General features: G+C 59.8%; 5 protein-coding genes across 5 annotated transcripts in view; 2 read left to right on the forward strand and 3 right to left on the reverse strand.

Annotated features, from left to right (window-relative positions):
- The window catches only part of ENH_00037970 (hypothetical protein, conserved), a gene marked incomplete at both ends in the record, with an annotated part of 1956 nt that extends 1467 nt beyond the window's left edge, over positions 1–489 (forward strand). Inside the window, one exon of the mRNA XM_013580559.1 lies at positions 1–489. This exon is cut by the window's left edge and continues 489 nt beyond it. Within this exon, the coding sequence (XP_013436013.1) occupies positions 1–489 (489 nt within the window).
- A 417-nt stretch (positions 490–906) lies between these two features.
- On the reverse strand, positions 907–1943 carry ENH_00037980 (hypothetical protein, conserved; the record flags this gene model as incomplete). The annotated part of the gene is made up of 2 exons (XM_013580560.1): positions 907–1086; positions 1350–1943. The coding sequence occupies 2 exons, from the start codon at positions 1941–1943 to the stop codon at positions 907–909; spliced, it is 774 nt and encodes a 257-aa protein (XP_013436014.1).
- Positions 1944–4320: 2377 nt separating this feature from the next.
- Positions 4321–5915, reverse strand: ENH_00037990 (hypothetical protein; the record flags this gene model as incomplete). The annotated part of the gene is made up of 4 exons (XM_013580561.1): positions 4321–4485; positions 4583–5121; positions 5233–5576; positions 5902–5915. 4 exons carry the CDS (start codon positions 5913–5915, stop codon positions 4321–4323), a joined length of 1062 nt encoding a protein of 353 aa, XP_013436015.1.
- Positions 5916–6757: 842 nt separating this feature from the next.
- Positions 6758–9218, forward strand: ENH_00038000 (aldehyde dehydrogenase, putative; the record flags this gene model as incomplete). Its single annotated transcript, XM_013580562.1, has 5 exons — positions 6758–6851; positions 7101–7418; positions 7625–7788; positions 8016–8467; positions 9158–9218. The coding sequence occupies 5 exons, from the start codon at positions 6758–6760 to the stop codon at positions 9216–9218; spliced, it is 1089 nt and encodes a 362-aa protein (XP_013436016.1).
- A 259-nt stretch (positions 9219–9477) lies between these two features.
- Positions 9478–10520, reverse strand: ENH_00038010 (TPR domain-containing protein, putative; the record flags this gene model as incomplete). The annotated part of the gene is made up of 2 exons (XM_013580563.1): positions 9478–10197; positions 10518–10520. The coding sequence occupies 2 exons, from the start codon at positions 10518–10520 to the stop codon at positions 9478–9480; spliced, it is 723 nt and encodes a 240-aa protein (XP_013436017.1).
- Between the last annotated feature and the right edge of the window lie 99 nt (positions 10521–10619).

The raw sequence follows: 10619 nt of genomic DNA on the forward strand, positions 1-10619 counted from the left end.
AGCAGCAGCAGCAGCAGCAGCAGCAGTAGCAGCAGCAGTAGCAGCAGCAGCAGCAGCAGCAGCAGCAGCAGCAGCAGCAGAAAGGTCAAGTGCTGCGTAGTGGTTGGGCGTTCAGTTGGCAACGCCTTTGAGAACCACCGCCTCCCTTTCCGCAGAAGAGCACGCAACAACAACAGCAGCAGCAGCAGCAGCAACAGCAGCAGCAGCAGCAGCAGCAACAGCAGCAGCTGCTGCTGCAGCGGCACGGGCAACAGCACCAGCAGCAACAGCAGCAGCGTCAGCCACGCCGACGCGGCTTCAAGGGCTTCAGCAGCAGCAGCAGCAGCAGCAGCAGAAGCAGCAGCAGACTGGGGGGGCTTGCTGTCTGCTGCGGAGCAGCGGCAGCTGCAGCAAAGCCTGCTGTGTCTCCCAGCTGCTGCTGCTGAAGGCCCGCTGCTGCTGGATGGCTGGGGCAGCCTTGAGAGATTTGCTGCTGCTGCTCTGCTTTAGCGTCAATTTTTAGTGAGTCTGCAGTTCAAGTGCAGCAAAGCCATGTAGTAGCTGCAGCAGCAGCAGCAGCAGCAGCAGCAGCAGCAGCAGCAGCGGCGGCGAGTCCAGCAGCCTGCTGCTGCTGCGGTGCTGCAGCGAAGCTGCTCAAGTTTCCTTATTAACGAAGTGAGCTGCTGCTGTCCGAGCAAGTGCTGCTGTGCTGCCGCTGTTGCTGCAGCGCCGACAGCAGCAGCTGCTGCAGCTGCTGCAGCTTCCGCTGCTGCAGCTGCTGCAGCTTCCGCTGCTGCAGCTGCTGCAGCTTCCGCTGCTGCAGCTGCTGCAGCTTCCGCTGCTGCAGCTGCTGCAGCATTTTATTTTAACTTAGTATTTATACAGGTGCCTTCTAGTGCGTGCTGCTGCTGCGGCGCGCGGCTGCGCCTAGCTGCTGTAGTTCGCTGCTGCTGCTGCTGCTGCTGCTGCACCTGCTGCTGCTGCTGTAGACAACGGGCTGAGTCGTGCTGCTGCTGCTGCTGCTGCCAGCAGCAGCACAGAGGCGTCTCCTACTGCTCCCCACTCGCCGTGGCCCTTTTCCTCCGCAGCTAACATGTCAGCTCTCTCCTGCAGCAGCAGCAGCAGCAGCAGCAGCAGCAGCAGCAGCTCGACTGTGAACTGCCCTGGCAGCAACGGCAAAAGCTGCTGCAGCAGCAGCAGCAGGAGCAGCCACTGCTGCCGTTGCCTCTGGTGGCGGTAGTGCGAGCGCAGCAGCAGCTGCTGCAGCAACAAGAACAGCAGCTCCAGCAGCAGCAGCAGCAAGAGCTGCACTAGCAAGAACAGCAGCAAAAGCGGCAGCAGCAGCAGCAGCAACGGGGTTTGAGACCTACTTGCTGCTGCAGTGAAAGCGCATGCAGCTGCTTCGCGTCTGCTGTTCGGTGCTGCTGTTTTGCCCCTGCAGCAGCAGCAGCAGCTGCCTCAGCCAGCAGCAAGTGCCGTAACCGCTGCTGTTGCTGCTGCTGCTGCTGCTGCTGCTGCTGCGGTTGCCGCTGCAGAGGCGTATCTGTTTCTGCTGCGCTTAGAAGGTGCAGCAGCCGCTGCAGCTTTGCTGCCAGCTCAGCAGCAGGTGGGGCTAGCAGCAGCGCAGCAGCAAGGGGAACGTGCGGCAGCAGCGCAGGGGTCCTTCTTGCTGCTGCTGCTGCTGCTGCTGCTGCTGCTGCTGCTGCTGGTGGTTTTTCTTTTGCAGTGGCAGCAGCAACCGCAAGCGCCATCAGAGGCCCGTTCGTCCCCAGTAGTTCTTGCTGCTGCTGCTGCTGCTGCTGCACAAGCAGCGACACTGATGTGCTGGCTGCTGCTGCTGCTGCTGTAAGTGCTGCAGCAGCAAGAGCCCCGTGCTGCAGCTCTACGAAAACGCATGCAGCAGCAAGGCAGGCAAACTTGAGAGCAGCAGCAGCCAAGCCATCTGCTGGCAGCAGCGAAGGCATCAGCAGCGCTCTGAGCAGCTGCAGCAACCTGCTGCTGCTGCTGCTGCTGCTGCTGCTGCTGCTGTCCTGCGGCCACAGCAGCAAGTCGCTAGGGGACGCAGCAAAATTGGAACGGAAGCGCAGCAGGTTGTTCGCGCGCTCGGCTGCAGCAGCAGCAGCTGCTGCTGCAGTGATGCTGCTGCATCCTGCTGCTGTTATCTCTTGCTCGCTGCTGCTGCTGCTGCTGCTGCCCGGTGCTCTTTCTGCTGCTGCTGCTGCTGCTGCTGCGTTGTATTCGTTTGGGTCAGTGAGTTTGTCAACAAGCCGCAGCTGCTGCAGCTGCAGCAGCAGCAGTAGCAGCAGCAGCAGCAAACTGAACAATGGCAGACGCAGCTGCGGGTAAAAAAAGCCTCGAGTGTAGGCTGACAGCAGCAGCAGCTGCAACGCCACTTGCTGCAGCCACACAGCAGCAGCAGCAGCAGCAGCAGAAGCAAAGGGACGCAGCAACGGTCAGTTATGCCCAACGCCGCAGCAGCAGCAGCAAGAGCAGCAGTCAGTAACGTGCAGAAGCAGCAGCAGCAGCAGCAGTCAGCAACACCTTGTGCAGCAGCAGCAGCAGCTGCAGCAGTCAGTAACACCATGTGCAGCAGCAGCAGCAGCAGCAGCAGCAGCAGCAGCAGCAGCAGCAGCAGCAGCAGCAGCAGCAGCAGCAAGCAGCAGCAGCAGCAGCAGCAGCAGCAGCAGCAGCAGCAGCAGCAGCAGCAGCAGCAGCAGCAGCAGCAGCATGCTGCAAAAGCACATGAGACACGAACCCATGGAACATCCCCAGAGGAAGCTGCGGCGCCTGAAGGCTCCTGTTTCTGTTGCTGCTGCTGCTGCTTTACAGTCTGTTGTTGCTGCTGCTGCTGCATCCACGGTATTTGCTGCTGCTGCTGCTGCTGCTGCTGCTGCTGCTGCAGGTAGCGCTGTACCACCGCATCATATATTCGGCCGCTTTGACTGTAGACTCCCCGCGGCTCTTGCTGCTCCAGCTGCTGCTGCTCTTGCTGCTGCTGGTTGTGCTGTTGCTGCTGCTGCTGCTGCTGCTGCTGCAGCAGTGCAAGCCACTCTGCGTCGGCCTTGCCGTGAGCCCCCTTTGCTAGAGATGCGTCAACAGCAGCAGCAGCGGCAGCAGCAGAAGTGTTGGCAGCAGAAACAGCAGCAGCAGCAGCAGAATGCTGCGGGGGTTGAAGCCCTGCAGCAGCAGCAAGGACTGCTGCAGCAGCAGGCGGCAGCATCTCGACAGCAAGCAGCAGCCACGGCGAAGGCATTGTTCCGCTGGCCGGCATCATTTTGCTGCTGTTGCTGCTGCTGTTGCTGTTGTTGTTGCTGCTGCTGCTGCTGCTGTAGTGCCTATTGCTTCTACTGCTGCGTTCACCCCTGCTGCTGCTGCTGCTGCTGCTGCTGCTGCTGCTGCTGCCCGCGTTGCTGCTTGTTGCCAGCAGCCCGCGGATTTTCTCTGCAGCAAACCGTCCACTAGCAGCATAATTCCAAGGCCTTGCTGCTGCTGTTCCCGGTGCTGCTGCTGCTGCTGCTGCTGCTGCTGCTCGTAGTGCTGCAGTCGCTGCTGCTAGAGGGCGACCCGCAGCAGCACCTGCTGTTCTGGGCAGCAAAAATGAAGCAGTGGCAGGTCTATTTAATGGTCCAGGAGCAGCAGCTGCTGCTGCTGTTGCTGCTGCTGCTGCTGCTGCTGCTGCTGCTGCTGAGTGCCTTTGGGGCAAGCGCAGCAAGGCTGCCCCACAGCAGACGCAGAAGGTAGTCGGTGGAAGCATATTTGCTGCTGCAGCTGCTGCTGCTTCACTGTGTCTGCTGCTGCTGCTTCTGCTGCTGCTGCCTGGTGAGCAGCAGCAGCAAAGACACGTCGAGTGAGTTTACCAGCTCGAGGGGAGCTTACAAAACCCTAAACCCCCGAATTCCCAAACCCCAAACCCTAAACCCTAAATCCTAAATCCTAAATTTAAATAAATGCAGAAAGGTTGGCAGAACACCGAAGACTTTCAGAGCTAAAGTCCCCAAACCCTAAACCCTAAACCCTAAACCCTAAACCCTAGCCGCCCGAGCCGAGGCCCCCGGGTCACTCGAGCTGGCAGCAGGCAGCTGCGACGAAACCTCAGTTGTTTGCTGCTTTCTTCTGTGATTTGAAACTGAATTTTTGAGGGTTTTGAATTAGGGTTTAAGGTGTACAGTTCACGGATCAGGGTTTAGGGTTTAGGGTTTAGGGTTTAGGGTTTGGCGAGATGTGGCTCATACAGCTGTCACACCGGAGCACTGCCGTGAGGCGCGGCCTCACTTCAGCAGCAGCAGCAGCAACTGCTGCTGCTGCTGCAGCTCCTGCTGCTCCTTTTGCTTTAAACACCTCTCAAGCACGAGCAACAGCAGCGTCAGCAGCAGCAACAGCTGCTGCTGCTGCTGCTGCTGCTGCTGCAGCTGGCTCGCTGCGCCTTTCCCCCTTGAGTCTCGCCCACACTGCTGCTGCTGCTGCTGCTGCTGCTGCTCCCTCCCTCTCCTTCCCCCGCAGCTTCCGCTGCATCAGCAGCTCCGCCGGCCCCCCCGCCAGCAGCAGCAGCAGCAGCAGCAGCAGCAGCAGCAGCAGCAGCAGCATTGTTTCGGAGTTCACGGACCTCGACATTGACTCTCTTGCTGCAGGGGGGCCCCCCCACAAGATCCAAAACCTCGTGGGGGGCCTCTGGACTTCTGCTGCTGCTGCTTACGAAGTAGTCAGCCCCTTGAAGGGCCACGTCATTGCCACGGCGCCAGACACCCAGGTGCTGCTGCTGCTGCTGCTGCTGCTGCTGCTGCTGCTGCTGCTGCTGCTGCTGCTTTTGTGTTGGTTCTGCTGCTGCTGCTGCGTGTGCTACTGCTGTTGCTTGTGCTGGGACTGCGGCTGCTGCTGCTGCTGACTCTACTGCTGCTGCTGCTGTTGCTGCTGCTGTTGCTCTTGCCGCTGTTACTGCTGCTGCTCTTGTTGCTGCTGCTCTTGTTGTTGCTGTTGCTGCTGCACCTTTTGCTGCTGCTGCTGCTGCTGCTGCTGCAGGTGGAGGAATTGTCTCCTTTTGTGCAGTCTCTCGCGAAGTGCCCCAAACATGGCCTCCACAATCCTTTGAAAAGTCCCAGCCGCTATTTGCTGTACGGCCGCGTCTGTGCTGCTGCTGCTGCTGCACTGCAGCAGCAGCAAGTCTTCAGCTTCTTCACCAAGTGCATCCAGCTCACAATGCCCAAGTCCCAGCAACAAGTCAGCTGCTGCTGCTGCTGCTGCTGCTGCCCCTGCTACTGCTGCCTCTGCTGCTGCTGCACCTGTTGCTGCTGCCCTGCTGCTGCTGCGGCTGCTGCTGCGGCTGCTGCTGCTCCACCTGCTGCTGCTGCACCTGCTGCTGCACCTGCTGCTGCCCGCGCTGCTGCTGCTGCTGGGAGCTGTTGAGGGGGAGGATGGTGACGGTTAGGGCCTTAGTATGGACGCTACTCCTGCGCTGCTGCCGCTGCTGCTGCTGCTGCTGCTGCTGCTGCTGCTGCTGCTGCTGCTGCTGCAGGCTGAGGGGGAGGTGAAGGTGCTGCGGTCCTTCTTTGAAAACTTCAGCGGAGACAATGTCAGGTTCGCCTTGAAGGGACACTTCGTCGCTGGAGACCGTGAGGGGCAGCAGTCACAGTCCTACAGGTGCTGCTGCTGCTGCTGCTGCTGCTGCTGCTGCTGCTGCTGCTGCTGCTGCTGCTGCTGCTGCTGCTGCTGATGATTGTTGTTGCTGTTGCCGCTGCTGCTGCTGTTTTGCTACTGCTGCTGCTGCTGCTGTTGCTGATGTTGCTTATTGTTGGAGTTATTAAAGTGCCGCCAGGCCGCACTAGAGCCTGTCATGCTGCTGCTGTTGCTGCTAAATACAGCTTGCTGCTGCTGCTGATGCTCTGCTGCTGCTGCTGCTGCTAACTCTGCTGCTGCAGATGGCCTTACGGGCCTGTGGCCATAATTTCTCCTTTCAATTTCCCGCTGGAGATTCCTGTCATGCAGGTGAGGCAGCTGCCCACCTGCTGCTGCTGCTGCTGCTGCTACTGCTGCTGCTGCTGCTGCTGCTGCTCGGTCCAGCTTGCTGCTGCTGCATTGTTAGGCTTGCTTCTGCTGCAGCTGGCCGCAATCTGCAGCTGCTGTTGCACTGGCTGACTTGATCCTGCTGCTTTTGCTGCAGCTGCCGTAATACCTGCTGCTGCTGCTGCTGGCTGCAGTTCGTCACTGCCGCTGCATTATTTGGCTCGCTGCTGCTGCTGCAAATGCTGCTGCTGCTGCAACTGCTGCTGCTGCTGCAACTGCTGCTGCTGCTGCAACTGCTGCTGCTGCTGCTGCTGTTCAGCTGATGGGCGCTCTGTTTGCTGGAAACAAACCCGTGGTGAAGGCCGAGTCCAGACAGGGACTGCCTTTGGAGCAATTCATCCGGTGGGCCCACACGGCCCAGCTAGCTAGCTAGCTAGCTAGCTAGCCAGCTAGCTAGCTGACTAATTAGCCAGCTAGCTAGCTCGCTAGCTAGCTGGTTAGTTAGCTAGCTAGCTAACTAACTAATTTACTAACTAGCTAGCCAGCTAGCTAGATAACTAACTAGCTAACTTAATAGCTAGCTAGCTAACTAACTAACTAAATAGATATTAGCTAGCTAGCTAGCTGGCTGGCTGGCTGGCTGGCTGGCCAGCTGATCAACTAGCTAGCTAGCTAACTGGCTAGCGAACTAACTAACTAGCCATCTAACTAACAGACCCTGCTGCTGCTGCTGCTGCTGCTGCTGCTGCTGCTGCTGCTAAGGTTTTTGCACTACTGCGGCATGCCGTTGGAAGACGCGGACTTAATCAGCGCGAGGGGGCCTGTGATGTCGGAGCTTTTGCGGCGAAGCCCCATCCGGCTTCTCCAGTTCACAGGTAGCTGCTGCTGCTGCTGCTGCTGCTGCTGCTGCTGCTGCTGCTGCTGCTGCTGCTGCTGCTGCTGCTGCTTGTGCTATTCTTGTTGCTGCTGCTCCTGCTGCTGCTATTACTGCTGCTTCCGCTGCTGCTCTTGCTGCTGCTGCTCCCAGGGCTGCAGTTGCTGCTGTTCTGGTTGCTGGTGATCCTGCTGCTGTGATGCAGCTGCTGCTGCTGCTGCTGCTGCTGCTGTTCCTGCTGCGTTTGCAGGTATTGCTGCTGCTGCTGCCTCCGCACTGTGCACCCCTGCATCTTCGCTCCCCTTTCCTTTCCCACGGCTGCCACCGCAGCACAGCAGCAGCAGCAGCAGCAGCAGCAGCAGCAGCAGCAGCAAGAGTGGTGCGTGTGTTGCTGCTGCAGGCAGCAGCTCGGTGGCGCGGGAACTCTCGCTGCTGCTGCAGGGCCGCGTGCGAATAGAAGACGGGGGTTTTAATTTTAAGGTTTTGGGAAAAGACATAAACCCTAGCGAGCAGCAAACCCTCGCCTACGTGGCCTGGCAGGCCGACGAGGACGCCTACGCGCTCTCCGGTCCGCCGGCGCCAAACCCTAATTTAGGGTTTAGGGTTTAGGGTTTAGGGTTTGGGGTTTGGGGTTTTGGCCCAGCGCTCACGCAGTCTCAGCAGCGACAGGCAGTCGCGGGCTCGCGCACAGGCGCCTAGCGCCCAGGGCTGAGGGTTTAGGGCTTAGGGTTTAGGGTTTAGGGTTTAGGGTTTAGGGTTTGGGTTTGGATTCAGGGCAAAAGTGCTCGGCGCAGTCGCTGCTGCTTGTGCACCGCAACTGGGTTGCTGCGGGGCTGCTGCAGCTTCTTGCTGCTGCTGCTGCTCGCCGCTCTCTCCAAACCCTCACAATTTGTCCCTTGTTGTCTCTAAACAACCAGCAAATGCACCGCCACGTGCAGGTCTGCCGAGGGTTTAGGGTTTAGGGTTTAGGGTTTGGGGTTTAGGGCTTCGCAGCGGGCTTTGAGGCGTCGTGGGGGCTTCAAAATTAAGCGCCAGGCTTTGTGGCCTTCTAGGGTTTAGGGTTTAGGGTTTGGGGTGGCGCAGCGCGAGTTTAGGGTTTGGGGTTCCGTGTTTTGGGCTTGGTGTCTAGGGTTTAGGGTTTAGGGTTTTGCGGATTGTTTCGCAGGCGCTGCTGGCGCTGAAGGGCGCCCGCCTGCTGTTCGGCGGCTACCCGCTGCAGCAGCAGCAACAGCAGCAACAGCAGCAGCAGCAGCAGCAGCAGCAGCAGCAGCAGCAGCAGCAGCACTCAGTGCCCCCGCAGTTCGGGCTCTACGCCCCCACTGCCGTTTCGCTGCCGCTGCAAACCCTCGCCTTCGACGCTGCTGCCCGGCAAGTGGCACTTCAGGAGGTTTTCGGGCCACTACAGGTTAGCAGCAGCAGCAGCAGCAGCAGCAGCAGCAGCAGCAGCAGCAGCAGCAGCAGCAGCAGCAAGCAGCACCAGCGAACAGCGGCAGCAGAGGGGGCCCCCAGGGCCCCTGTGGAAGGGCCCCTGTGGGGCTCCCCAGAGGCCCCACAGAGGGGGTTTGCTGGGGGTTCGAGGCTGCTGCCCCCAGGGGGTTTGGGGCCTGTGGAGCTAGGGTTTAGGGTTTAGGGTTTAGGGTTTAGGGTTTGTCTTGGGGCGTGTGAGCAGGTGGTGGTTGAGTGGGGCGACGGCGACGAGGGTTTGTTGGAGGGTTTGATAGAGGGTTTAGAGCACCACCTGACGGCGGCGGTGGTGTCACGGGAGCCGCAAACCCTAAACCACTTTTTAGGGTTTAGCCTCAATGGAACCACTTATGCAGGCATTAAAGCCCGAACCACGGGGGCCCCCCAAAACCACTTTTTCGGGCCTGCTGGAGACCCTCGGGGGGCCTCCATAGGGACCCCCCAGGCCATACGGGACACGTGGACTTGCCACAGGCAAACCCTAAACCCTAAACCCTAAACCCTAAACCCTAAACCCTAAACCCTAAGCTGCAGACGCTAGACCCTGGGTGGGAGCTGCGGCAGGGTGCTTCCGCTCTGGACGCGGCTTTCGGGGAGACTAGGGTTTTGCTGCAGCGCAGTAAACCCTAAACCCTAAACCCTAAACCCTAAACCCTAAACCCTGGGTAGGAGCTGGGGCAGCGCGCCCCCGGCCTTGGGGTTTAGGGTTTTGCTGGGGCGCAGTAAACCCTAGAGAGAGTCTCCAGGCCCCAACAGCAAACCCTAGACGCAGCAAAAGGCCTAGTCGCTAATTGGGGGTTTAGGGTTTAGGGTTTAGGGTTTGTGGGCTTGCTGTTCTTTCAGAGAAATCATTTTCGACAATGGACCCGTGCCAGCGGATTGGAAGTGGCCCCCTCCTTCCTAATGCGCTGCTCGTAAACCCTAAACCCTAAACCCTAAACCCTAAACCCTAAACCCTAGCCGCAGCTCTCCTCCGTGTCTCAATGAAAAGCTTCCCAAACCCCAAACCCTTGTAAACCCTTAAGCGCCACAGCCGGCGCAAAGTTCAGTTCAGGGCCCAAGGGTTTAGGGTTTAGGGTTTAGGGTTTGCTGGCGGTGGAAGCGTCCACCTGCCATGCTTGCGAAACCCTAAACCCTAAACCCTAAACCCTAAACCCTAAACCCTAGGGACTGACTGTTGAAGCCTGGGACAGACAGCGAGGCTGCATCGGCACACATTTAGCTTCAGCCTGAGAGCTGTCGTTGCTGCTGTTGCTGCTGCTGCGGGTGTTGCTGTCACCGCTGCTGCTGCTGCTGCTGCTGCTGCTGTCTTCTTTTGCAGCCTCCTCACCTGCTGCTGCTACTGCAGCATTTGGTGCAGCAGCAGCAGCAGCAGCAACTGACGCAGCAGCAGCAGGACGCTCCTGCGTCCCCTTGCTGCTGTCAGCTGCTTCCGCGCCGGCCTCCTTCTGCTGCTGCTGCTGCTGCTGCTGCTGCTGCTGCTGCTGCTGCTGCCTGAGGTCAATCCTGCGCCTCTTGGGGGTAAACCCTCCCAGGTCTGGGGGCCCCCGGGGGCCCCCGGGGCCCCCGGGGCCCCCGGGGCCCCCGGGGGGCCCCTGGGGGGGCCCCACAGCAACTCGAGTGACTTTGCATGCAGCCCCAAACTGTGGGGCGTCGAAGGAAGAAGTAGTTGTGGGGATGAGGCTTTTGGCTTCGCACTGGCTGCCTGGCGCGCGCTGCTGCTGCTGCTGCTGCTGCTGCTGCTGCTGCTGCTGCTGCTGCTGCTGGATTTCGGCGATCTGCAGCGCGAGGTCTTCTGCTGTTTCCGTCACAGCTTTTAAAGAAGTCCCCGCAGGCAAAGGCAAATAGCCATCGCGGATTTGCACGGCCAGTCTCTCGCACTCCTGCAGCAGCAGCAGCAGCAGCAGCAGCAGCAGCAGCGGTTGAGGCAGCAGCAGCTGAGTGGCATCCGCAGCTGCAGCGACAGCAGCAGCGCTTGCAGCAGCAGCAAAGTGTGCAGCAGCAGCAGCAGGGCAGGCTGCAGCATTGAAGCCGCAGCCCCAGCATCAAACACCCATCGCAGCAGCAGCAGCAGCAGCAGCATCAAACGCCCAGCAGCAGCAGCAGCAGCAGCAGCATCAAACGCCCATCAACAGCAGCAGCAGCAGCAGCAGCAGCCATCCTCATCATAAGCAGCAGCAGCAGCGCCACCACCACCCATCACCATCCGCAGCAGCAGCAGCTCCACCACCACCACCCATCAGCAGCAGCAGCAGCAGCAGCAGCAGCAGCAGCAGCAGCAGCAGCAGCAGCAGCAGCAGCAGCA

This window comes from Eimeria necatrix, genomic scaffold (genome assembly GCF_000499385.1).
Source record: "Eimeria necatrix Houghton genomic scaffold, Enh_scaff279, whole genome shotgun sequence".
NCBI classification, from domain to species: Eukaryota; Apicomplexa; class Conoidasida; order Eucoccidiorida; family Eimeriidae; genus Eimeria; species Eimeria necatrix.